Below are 12,057 nucleotides of genomic sequence, written 5' to 3'. Positions count from 1 at the left end.
TCAAATGGCCCTCTGGTGTGACGTTGGGGCAACAACTAAAGCAAGGAAGAGGGAGGCATTAAGGGGCGAGTAGGACCAACCTGAAGGGCACCAGACAGAAGGGCATTAGAGCTGACCAGAGGGGCATTTAGACCAAGTACAAAAGCACATGGACATACCAAAGGGGTACTTGGACTGACCAGAGGGGCATCTCAGCCAACCAGAGAGGTTCTTTGGCGTTTCAGCATTCAGGTGTCGCTTTGGTGGGTTTCTGGGACAAAAATTGAATAGGGGGGGCATTTTAAGCAGCCAGAAGGGTATGTGGGGGCCACTCAAGCTGCCCCTCTGGTGTGACATCAGCATGGAATAATGGAATTAGGGGGCAGTTGGAGCAACTACAGGGGTGCTCAAGTGTTTCTCCAATGTGGCATTAGGGCAAAGAAAGTATGTAATTATCCCAACAGGACAAATAAATTCCTGTTGGAAAGGGCACTTGGCACACAGAGCATATGCACAACACACAAGACTGGACATGATTGATTTGGGCACTCTGCATTATTCCCTACAAGTGTCAAACAATCAACAGCGTGTCACAGTTTGATCATTTGCACTGTGTGGCTGCGTTAACCTAAGGTCTTGCTGTAAGTAAGAGAGCTGAAACAGGCGTGTATGACATGACACTTTTTTCTTTGCCTCCATTAATATCTGCGAGAGCCTTGGGCGATGCACAGGGCACAAGCGGAGAGTATCTCACGCCTACACAAACCCCCCCTCGATTTTTCTCTCTCGCTCCCAGCATACTACAACCTGACAGACAGTGTCCCCAATCCCGAGCATCACCAAGCCTCCAACATAAATAATCATGCAAAAGCAGTGTGACAGGTCTGATCGCTATAAGGATTGTGACCTTTTCTACAGCACTGGCTACCCACAGAGAACAACGAGTGATAATAGATATGTTGGACGAGAGTTGCTGTATCAACCGTGAAGGCTGTGGTGGTAAGATAATGACATTTTGTTGTTGTGGAGAAGCAGAGAAGCTGCTTCTCGATAATAAGAGAAGCCATAGGAGCATGCAACATTTTATTAACAGCCATTGAATGTGACATACAGTATATTCATACTCACTACTATCCAAAAAAACAGACAAGATTTATAAACAAAACAACTGAATGTCTTCTGTAATGACAGGACTGTATCCCTAAATGTCTGTACCGGTAGTGTATTAACATCTATTATACATACATCTAAAATATATTGAATTATAAATATGCTTTCGAAAGACAGCTTAGGAAATCCCAAATGATCATGGCGCTAAAGAGCTGCAATGGATCTGAAATACTGTTATTGAACAGCTTCTATCATCGCCTCCACTTACAGCGTGCCTCCTACTCTGTTGACAGAGCTTCATAAATAATAGCTGATCCCTTGTTCTAATTAAAAGGCTTCTTGTTGTATTACATCCTCAAGGTGGAGGAGGCAGGGAGAGGATGCTTGTTTTCTCTTTGTGTAACCACTCTAATCACTTTCTCGGGTCCTGAATGCTACCTTTTGTTTTCCTAACATCTTCACTGCTGAATTAGCATCGCAGCTGCTGAGATAATTCAAAACAGGAGCAGGTGGTTGAATATGACAGAAATTCAATGACTTTTTCACACCAAGCTGTTGCTCTTTGTAACACTCTATGGCTCTCTATTTTAAGACAGCCTCCTTTGAGCCACAACACCCTCAAGAACAAGAACAGCAAAGTGCTGAACCATGAAGCTACAGTATGTGCTATTGAGGGTTTTTTTCTGGTATGCCACTTGACCTCCCTCTGCAGTCTCTTTGGTTTCTCTCTGAGACTGGTTACCTGTACGATGTGACTGTCAGAGTTCAAATGTTGGTTTTAACAGAGTGCATATGTGAGCAGCTGGGGGAACAGGGATCAAGAACAGGGGATCAAAGCTAGCACACCAAGAAGCTCTGCTGACTTATAAGATAGAAGCTGGAGGAGAAAAAAACAAGCAAACACAGTAAAACACACAAAGTCTACAGTCTAATGAGCGAAAAGTGCTGCTGCAATTAAGCTGTTTCAGGTCAGTCCTTTGTTACTCTGGGACTGGTAATTTTGGCAAGGGTGAGGGTATCTCAGCTAGGTGTGGTATCTTTCTGTCTCCCACATCTGACTGCTTGTTTACCCCAGAAAAGTTATTGTCTAAAGTAGATAACTTAAAAGAGAGGCACACTGAACACTTACCAGGCGTTCTGACATGGGTGTCTTGTCACTGGCGGGTAGATGCTGCTCCAGGGCCAAGACGATGCAGTTGGCGATAATTGTAGCCAGGATCATGTATTCAAATGGAGTGTGACAGTTAAGGAGCAGTAGAGAGTGAAGTTGCATTCAGTTCATTACATTTCACAGCAGATTTATGAATAATATTTGTGTATGGTTTGTGTAAAAACTTAAGCAGGAACACAATAAGTAAACAATCAAGGTTGGTGATTAGATGCTTCAGGCTAACAAAATAAGAGTGTTTGGTCATGGCAGACAACATTAAATTAAACAGAAAAGCAAATTATTCTGCCTGCCTCTGGATGACGAATGCCATTCTACTTTCTGTCCACTAAAGCATAAACCTTCCATCATGCTCTGGTTGAGGGCTTTCTAGAAAGAAAGCATCCTATACATGCACTCATGATCTTTACAGATGGTTGACCATTTCCGACCATTTTCAATGCTTGGTTCATTCTGCAATGCATTTTCACTGGGTCATTGCCTGCGGGTCAGGGCCTATTGAGGGACTGTGAATCGCAATGGGAAAAAAAGAGCTTATGAACATTAAAGCCAAGATGTAGAATTATTACCCACAACACACCCAACTTGACTGATTATGCAACCAGAATCCTGACAGTGAATTCTAAGCGGGAAATGTTTCTGCTGTGTTTCCTGCGGTTTTTATTTTTGCTTTGGTACCGTGGTGTGGGAAACTCGCATCAACTCATAGAGGGCATGGACAAATTGATGAGCATTGTTATTCAATTACAGCTAATGTTATTCTCACTGTCGCCCACAGAGAAGATCCAGCTGTCTGGTCATGTTTGTCACAGAAGCTCTGGCTTTCCTGCCTTAGCCATTTCACTGCAAAAAATATGTTCAAAAGTCATTTAATCTACTATTAACCTTTTAGCCTACTGGTTGAGCTTGTGTTACTTAAACTGCATTCATTTCACTACCAACATATATTGTTCCTATTAAAAACCATGCATCACCTATCATCAAAAGTTAACATTATATGATTATTATTATTATTATTATATGATATTATAAAGCAGCCTTGTTTTAAACTTGGTGAAAATGCATTTTTGAGATAATCAACTGGGATTTTAAGGGACTGTATGAAAAGAATAATGATTTTATCATAAAAATGTTAAAAATTACGTACGATTTGAGATTATTTCACTTGCTTTCAAAGCAAATCACAGCTTTTCAGACTCTTCTTGTATTTGTTCTTGGGCTACTGTTAAACATTACAGATCATACCATGTATGACGTCTTTCTGTTGTTTTAAGAGAGAGAAACACTATGATTTGAAGGATGATCACTCTTGAAGTGGACATTTTTTGCAGTGGTAAAAAGAGTGGCGGAGAGTGGCGAGCGTGGGCGACTTCAGCACCATGGAGAGGGCTCCCAACTAAGACAACGAGGCGGTTCTGCAACCCCGGAACAGCGGTCTCTTTTCCAGTTACGCACTAAAATAAATAAACGGTGCTTTGACATAATAACAGCTCATTTTATGACAGGAGAAGATCGGGGGGAGGGAGGTAAAAACTGGTCAGTCACGGGAAGCAGCAACAGCGCCGACTTACCATTGCCCTTTTACGCACGCAGCTTTTTATTGACTTCTAGTTGCGTAAATCAACAGAGATGTCTGATCATTATTAAGTAGGAGGCTGGGATTGCTGTCCATGCCCGGCAGACAGTTTACAGCTGACATTTTGACAAAAGAACTTATCAGTCGATGCGGACGCTTGGGCTCTAAATTGAACTGGGAATAGAAAAGGCAGCACAATAGGCGGATGTGGAGTCTTTTCAGTGTTCGCACCTATTGAGAAAACATCTTTGTGTCATGTTGAACAGAGATAAGAAGCGGAGCGACAGGTGCAGGCAGCGTTGCGCAGAGAGAGGGAGAGGGGGGGAAGACACTGTGGTAGCTACTCTACAGGCGAAAATAACTGATCATTCAACAGCACAACCTCAACTGAAAGATTAGATCACAATCCACATCAGCACCTAAACTTAACAGCTACACAAACAGGCCTGCGGGGCGGTGGTGCGTTTTATGCTTTTCAACCATCTGTGTGTGGCTGCCACGCAAGGGCAGACAGGTTATAGGCTACAGATGCACCTGCTCTATGCGTGGGGACACTGGTCAGGAAGGATATGGCCACTCTGTTATTCGCTTTGCATACTTCCTGATGAGATTGTCCTCTCGGAAGATGAAGAGGGAGCGGTTGACGGTGAAGCAGTTTTGTTTGACAGGGTTCGGGTTGTAAATGGCCATTGTTCGGGCTCTTTGGGCCATCGACTGCTTGTACATCCTTTGGCCACCCGGAGCGCCGCCACCCCGGGCTCCCCCTCTCCCAGCGCCCGGCGCGCCTCTCCCTGCGCCGCCTGCGCCTCCTCCATAGCGGGTGGGTAGATCTTCTGCGAAGCGAGCCATTCTGGAAACGCACAGATCCAAAAGGGAAAATCCAAAGTGGTGTCAGTGGAAATGGAAGGAAGACGCATCACAACAAACACACTTCATCCAAAAAAAATAAAAAATAAAAAAAGAGGGAAAAAAACACACAGCTTAGCGTTAGAGTGCACACAGAGAGCGCTGCGTTTGGAAGATGAAAAATAAAAAGGTGGCCTCATTGAAAACCATCTTCTCTTGATCCTGTCCGTTCATTCATCTCCAAATAAAAATAAAAAAAGAAAAATCATGAAAGTTTGAAGCAATAAAGCACTTCAGCTGTAACGAATATTCACTTCACTGAGGCTGTTGCTTCCATAGCAGCCGGGCTCTGAGTGGAGAGAAATCACACTGTAAATGATATGAGATCACCCTGTCTCTGTCCAAAATCCTGACAGCATCGTGTCAGCATCCAAACACCAGTTGAAACATTCAGGGTCAGTCACAAAAAATTAAGCAGGAGCGTCAGAAAACACGGACATCCCTCTGTTCCCCTTTTTCTAGCTGAAAGCAACACTAAAACAAGCCAATCCAACGCGTGTGGTCCTGTGATTTCTGTTTGATCGCTCGCTGTATGGGGGCTGAGGGCTATATAGCAAGTCCTCAGAGGAATAAGGAAGAACGCATGTGACCAAAACGAACCTATCGGTGACTGGAGCGCACAGGCACGCTCATCGTCTACTGGCTGAATTTAAGAGACTGTAAAACTAATGAAGTTCAGAAAAGCACCTGCGGGTCAAAAACATGAGCTTTAGTCAATCTTTCTTTTAGTATCACCAGGGGACAATTTAAGTTTTATACAAGATGATAGCAGCTTTAACACTTTCAAGTTTAAAATCATACAAAGAACAGGGTTAGGGTTGCAGGGAACTGACTCAGAATCAGTAAAAAAGACACTTCATTATTGGTTTTAACATACCTGTGAATCATGGGACTGCTCTCCACGTTTGATATCTGGAGCATCATTCCAGTAAATCAAATGAACTGAAGATCTGCTTTAAAAATGACTTATCATTACCAAAGATCATCTAGTTGAATCTGTTACATATTTGGGTAAGGCTGCATTAGTACCCCCAGGGGCCCCCCAGGGGCCCCTGGGGGTACTTCATGTCCCCAAAACAGCTTTTATTTTATTCCGATTGGATAACACTGCTGTCAGGTAGAAACCTTGTACCTCCATATTTTGTCTTGGACATATTAGGTTTCCGACAGTGACCATAATTATCAACATCAAGAGAATGGGTCATGCCTTGTGTTGTATGTCTGTGGAGCCCGACAAAAAAAGGGGAGGACCCCATTATACTGAAGGGCCCCTGAGCACTTGCCCAGATTGCCTGTATGGTAGATCCGGCCTTGTATTTGGGAATATTCCTGGATGGTAACTCAGTGTCTTGGTCACTGATGATTGTTGTTTTTATTTTAAGAATTGTCTGCAATGTATCCATCTGCTAAAACTACCTACTAGCTTTGGAATAAGTCAGCAAATGTATTGATTAGTCTATAAATCCCCTCATTAAAAGTGTTATTTATCAAAGGAAGGAAATTAACAAGACATGTTATGCCATCTCAGCTGAATAAAATACACAGCTGCTTAAAGCATTCACAGACCACCAGGTCTATGAATAAGGGTTATCGTCTGCTTAGTTGAATGTTAATTACAGTTGGGAAGGGTTATACCGAAAATGATGCCTTTGCATTTCAAATTAGATTAAGACTGAATTAAAGACTTTAGAATTGTTTTTTAAATCTGGTTCTATTTCTTTTAAATCCCCTTTTTCCCCAAGAGTCCCTATATAAAAGCAGTATGACACTAGTGTGTTTACTGCAGGTCATAAACGGAGCCTGATGAGATTCACAAAATGGTGTATTTGGGTTTTTCTATGGATAAACAATTAGCATATAATAGGATATTTCTCTGCTTTATTCCAGTTTTTGCCATTTAATCAACATCAGCTACGTGGTCAAAATTATGTGGACACCCAATACACCTACGTCACTGTGTTCAGACAGCTGTTTGAAGCAAAACCACATGATGTCATTTATTCATGAACAACTGTGTGTGTCTTTATTGCACTCACTTAAGACTTCTCTTATCGTTTTATACTTTGCATTTATTGGCATTTGTGTGGCTTATATTCACTCTGATTAACAAACTGCGCACCATAACAGACCAGTTATTAACCTCCCCATGTCTAGAGGCCCATTGTGAAATGATACAGTCTTGTATAGTTTTGCTCATTATTAATTTAGCATCTATAAATCATGTTTAGGTCCCTGTTATCATCATCTGCAGACAAATGCACAAGATACGACCGAAGAGACATCTAGTGGTTTAGATGATGTACTGCAGTTAGAATGCAGGATAACTGTACAGTAAAGAGGGGATTTTTCTTAGTTATCACATGGTCAGACGTTTTAAGAATCAAGTCTTGTGGAAATAATTTCCTTCCCCACACTAATTACAAAGACTTGAAGTGGGTTATGGGACTCTTTTGTAAACAGTACTGATTACTTGGTACAACTTGATATTTAACAAATGATTTGTAACACATTATAATTTAGTTATGAGTAGATATGAGGGTAAGTATTTAAATGTACAGTATTTGTCAGCCATTATATCTGTTCCGATGAAGAGAGGTTTTATTTTACTATAATTTTGTATAGATTCCCACAGGAGGAGTTGCTGATAAACTAATACACCATGTATTGAATTATTATGCACTTTTTACAAATGCTAAATAGGGGGTCTTGAAGTTCAGAGAACTTACACCTGCTTAAGATTAAGACAAAGAGTCTTAATTACAACTGAACCAAACTAGCCAACTTCCCAAGGGCCCAAAACTTTATGGGCCCCTGAGAGTGCTGTACTTACTTTGCTATGGTATTAACTAGTTTATAGTTTCTGATTGGCTGTGTCTTACTCACAGTGACATGATAGGGCCTTAAGGTTGGTCCTGCGTATTACCATATCTCAGGGTCAAGTCTTGAAGAGGGACCTTTATTCAGTTTTGTGCCCATATGTTGAATATTCATGCATTAACTGTGTTAAATCATAGCCAACCATGGGGTAAATACTAGGGCCAGATAGTATTCCACGTCAGAAAAACTGTACACATTGAAAAGGAGGGTGGACTAAGGGGGCCTGGTAGGGGCCTGGTAGTTAATTTTTGGTTCTGGCCATAGTGATGAGGGGCGCTTAATTCTTTTACCAACAATTAACTGTTTTAGCCTACTTGTTTATTTTTCCTGAAGACAATTTAAAAGCATGAGTTAAGTATTTAATGAAAGTTAAAAGGGTTGTGTGTCTGACCTGCGGGGCCACAGCGTGTTGTTCAGGGTCTGGTGCTTCTTGACCATGTGACGCACACCATCTCTACTCCCAGCCCTGCTCGATCCATCCAAGTGTAAAACTGTGTCAAACTTCTGCCCTGTGTCGGTGTGAGCGGCTTTCCATAAGGGTTCCTCCGGGTCACCGCTGCAGGTGTCTGTTCCCTCAGTGAGCCCCGGCTCCCCCTCCGCCTGTTGCGTGGGTTGAGGCTTCTTGTCAGGTGATGGAGCCCAGGTATCCTCATACTCCGACCCCAGGGTGAGCATCCTCCAAGAGCCGAAGGTGGCTGAGCGCACCGCTGTTGGGCGAAACAAATGAATACACACAATAGCAAATGTAATGTAAGTAATTTTGCATGTTTCTTAAAAGAAAAAGCCATATTGAGCCACACTTACCTGTTAGGTGAGTGTGGGAAAAAAATAGTTCCTTGGAGAGGCAGATTCAGGACCTTTACAATGACCTTTACACATTCATCACAGGTAGCCATTACCATCATAGCCTGCGCTCCAAAACTGCTAGCCTACCTGTTGTTAGCACAAATAAAAGTGCTGTATTTTATCATATTTGGCTAAAATATGACTATTTGGAACATAGCGAAAATGTTGATAGACAGAGGAGGACTGAACTCAGCAGTGAAGAGAGAAGTTTCTATTGAGAGGTTTTCCCATTAAACTGAAGTCTGTAGGAATGTAATTGCCACTCAGGCCTGTGCTGAAGTTCAGTCCATGCAGGGCCAATCCTCACCTCATTTAGGACTGCCAAATCACTTCCTGCCCACAATGTTAACTTTTGGAAGTGTACTTTGAGGAGATTCAGCTGTACTTTTCTCTATATTTAAAATTTACTTTTAGATATTTATCTGATATAGATATAGATAAGTTTAATTTTGCTCTACAAAGAGTAAAACATCATTTGAATGTATCTCTGATAAAGCATAAAGCTCAACTGGCTTGTCAGATGCTTTGAGGATTGCATCGTCTTCACCTCATGCCGGTGCATCAACCCAGAACTTTTTTCACAGATGATATTGTGTATATAGTGCATACACCAAACCGTAATGGGCCACCCCATGGCTTAATAATACAACAGAGCCCTCGTTAATGTCAATAGTAACACCTGAGCTTTTCCTTGTATGACAGCTGAAAAAATCAAGAAACAAGGAAAACACATGTTGTAGATCCGCCAAAATGGTGGGGTATTATCTTAAACCATCATACACCCAGTAGACTGATTTTGCCACAATCTCCCTTGATAATAATTTTACTGCTTGGTCTCCCAAATAGATCCACTGGCCCGTTACATAATAGGCTATGATCAGTCTAGTCACAGCCTTACTGACATGTTTGAACAGGGATGTGATGGCATTGCGTTAAGAAAAGTCGGCAATGAACCCATGAATGACACTTAATTTTGTATGGTAGAAATGTTTTTTTCTGCTTTTCCAGCCTGTTTTGATTGACCCATTGAGGAGATCCTGACTCTCCTGTAAACCATCAGGATTTAATGCCTCCATGGTTCTAAATACAGTGAACACATGGAAAAAAGAAAATCCTCTAGAGATGTAAACAAATGCAAGCAAACGTGTCAACAACTAGAGAGTGAACGTACCGTAAACCACAGTAGATCGTCTCTCTGCCCATCTTGAGTTGTAAGGACTTGTCTTCTTCATAGCTGCTTTCCAGGGTTATGTTGGTAAGTCTAACCTAACAGTGGAGTAAAGCAACTTTTTAACACACAGTTCATGTATGACTGCCTGCAGGAGGTTACCGTGAAAGGCACCAGGGCAGGGACATCAGACTTAAAAAAAAAAAATCTGAGTTTCTCCAACCTTGGAATGCGGAAAGGCTACTTCCTGTCCTGCCAGTTAAGGACCTTATCATCAGACCAAACTTCTTGATGCTCAACAAGAAATTTCTCTCCATTCAGTTAGTGACTGTTTTCACCGTCCGCCCTGGTAATCAGGAAGGGAGCAATCATCGGCTAGTTTATGAGACCTAAAAGGCCCGCAGATGCACAGTCATTTCACTTCCTGCTGTTTTTTCTTCATCTCGGTGCTACAGGGGACATTTTGAACCCAAATCCACAGGGTGTTTGTGACTATAACAGCTGATTAGGTTCCTGTTTTTACAACTTGATTTCTTGCTTGAGTTAAATTGCGAAGGTGGAAGGTAGCTAATTACATATACTGCTGTACTACTGTACTGTACTGTACTTAAATATAGTGTGGAAGTATTGTAATCAAATGGGTTATTTCCATTTTTGGAGCCATTCTGTAAGTGTTAGAGGGAAGTGTTGCACCTTTTACTCAGTTGCACATTTATCAGACATTTATTCAGTCACTGGAGATTAGGATATGTGTAATGTGGATAAAGTGAAATGAACTCGTAATTGGTTAGTGTTTAGCACAGGGACGATTGTAGGATCAGACCTTTAGGGGGACTTAGAGCCCCTAATGAGAATTTGACATACATTGCCCTGCAAATGTTAAAAAAAATACAATAATTATTTATTTATTTTTAGGGGTGCTAGGATCAAATTCAGGGGTGCTGAAACACTCCTAAAAAAGTGTCTAAAATCACCCCTGGTTTAGTGTAAGTGTTTAACCTAGTTTTAGCCAAGCTAGTGGCATGGCTCTAGGGATATTGGTTGGTTGGTTGGGTCCACATCTCTGGTCCAGTCTGAAATATCGCATCTATTGGCTCTATTAGCTTGACTTACATGAGATTTTGCTAGTTATCAGTAGTTCCCAGAGTTTGTATTTGACATTTCTGGTTAAAATATAGATAAAATATTTCTGCATCTTTTGGATGGATTGCTTTGACAATCCCCTACAGGATGAACTGTAATAACTTGGGAATCTCTTAGCCTTTAAAACAACCCCCAAACAAACAAACATAAAGTATTTAAATTTGTCCAATACTTATGCCTAATACCTGGGGAAAAAACCCTCAACAGTACTTTGTGTTTGTATGCAAATGTTTGAATGTGACCATGTTAGCATGCTGTGTTAGCATTTAGCTGAAATCACTACTGTGCCTCACACAGACAGCTGCTAGCATGATTCAACATGTCTCATGCTGATTGGAGCTTTTCTCACGATAATGTGAGACGGAACTATGCTGGGAATAACATGGCCAGGTCAACAAAGCTATATGAATGGAGCAACTAGAGAGTGAGGGAGATGCCAATCAAGCACATTATGTACACACCTCTACATTCTTGACACAAGGTCTAATCAGGCAGACAAGTGAAAATATGTGGTGTGTAGAGCCTTTAACAATGAGTACTTCATTTTTCTTTTTCCATTCTATAATTTCTTGCTTGTTAAGAACTCATTGTATTATTTTTGCTAGATAATTAAACTCGTTTTGGCTTTTAATAATTGAATGCCTTTTAGTGCATTTTACTTTCAATTGAGTATTTCTCTATTGCTGTATTATTATTTTACACTTTAATACTTCACTTCTTTCACCACTGTTAAGTTGCAGCTTCTATCACTTTGAAATGAGCCCTTCAGCAGCTTTCCGAATCGCAGCACAAACGAGAGGCTTTGAAAATCTAAACTCATTAAAGCAAACGGAGTGTGGGAAGTGTCAGGCGCTTGGATGCCACAGCTGCTGGAATATTTCAGCGTCAAGCCCGGAGCCTGTCTGTCAAAACTGAGCTGCTGTTCAGTTTGTACAGGGTCAATCTGACTGCAGGCTCCAAGATCTTTCAGTAACGTATTTGTGGTTAACAAGATAAGGAGCTAAAAAGAAAGCTTTCCCTGGACAGGAAGAAACCGCAAAATGGCAGAGCTGAAGACATGCTTGGGCCAGTGTGATATTTAAATTATGAAGCATTTTCAGGTAACACTGTAGCAAACTGTTTGTGCCTTCTAAGAGAAACTCCAACGAGTAAACCATATCAGAATATATGCATTAGTATTAAATTTATTGAAAAAGACACAACCAATTAGATGGATGGTTCAAGGTCCAGGAATATGTAACAGAACGTAATGGAAGTGCATTTTTATAACCTTTTTTTTCCATT

The 12,057-nt window shown here is 41.3% G+C and overlaps 1 protein-coding gene across 1 annotated transcript in view; it reads right to left on the bottom strand.

Annotated features, from left to right (window-relative positions):
• cacna1bb (calcium channel, voltage-dependent, N type, alpha 1B subunit, b) overlaps positions 1-9,694 on the bottom strand; it is a 177,110-nt gene extending 167,416 nt beyond the window's left edge. The window contains 4 exon segments of the mRNA XM_062434601.1: positions 2,219-2,324; positions 4,405-4,683; positions 8,008-8,323; positions 9,634-9,694. Of these exon segments, the coding sequence (XP_062290585.1) occupies positions 2,219-2,324; positions 4,405-4,683; positions 8,008-8,323; positions 9,634-9,694 (762 nt within the window).
• Positions 9,695-12,057: the final 2,363 nt, after the last annotated feature.

The sequence above is a fragment of the Scomber scombrus genome, chromosome 15, assembly GCF_963691925.1.
Source record: "Scomber scombrus chromosome 15, fScoSco1.1, whole genome shotgun sequence".
NCBI lineage: Eukaryota > Metazoa > Chordata > Actinopteri > Scombriformes > Scombridae > Scomber > Scomber scombrus.
This window is presented reverse-complemented; position numbering and strand designations above follow the sequence as displayed.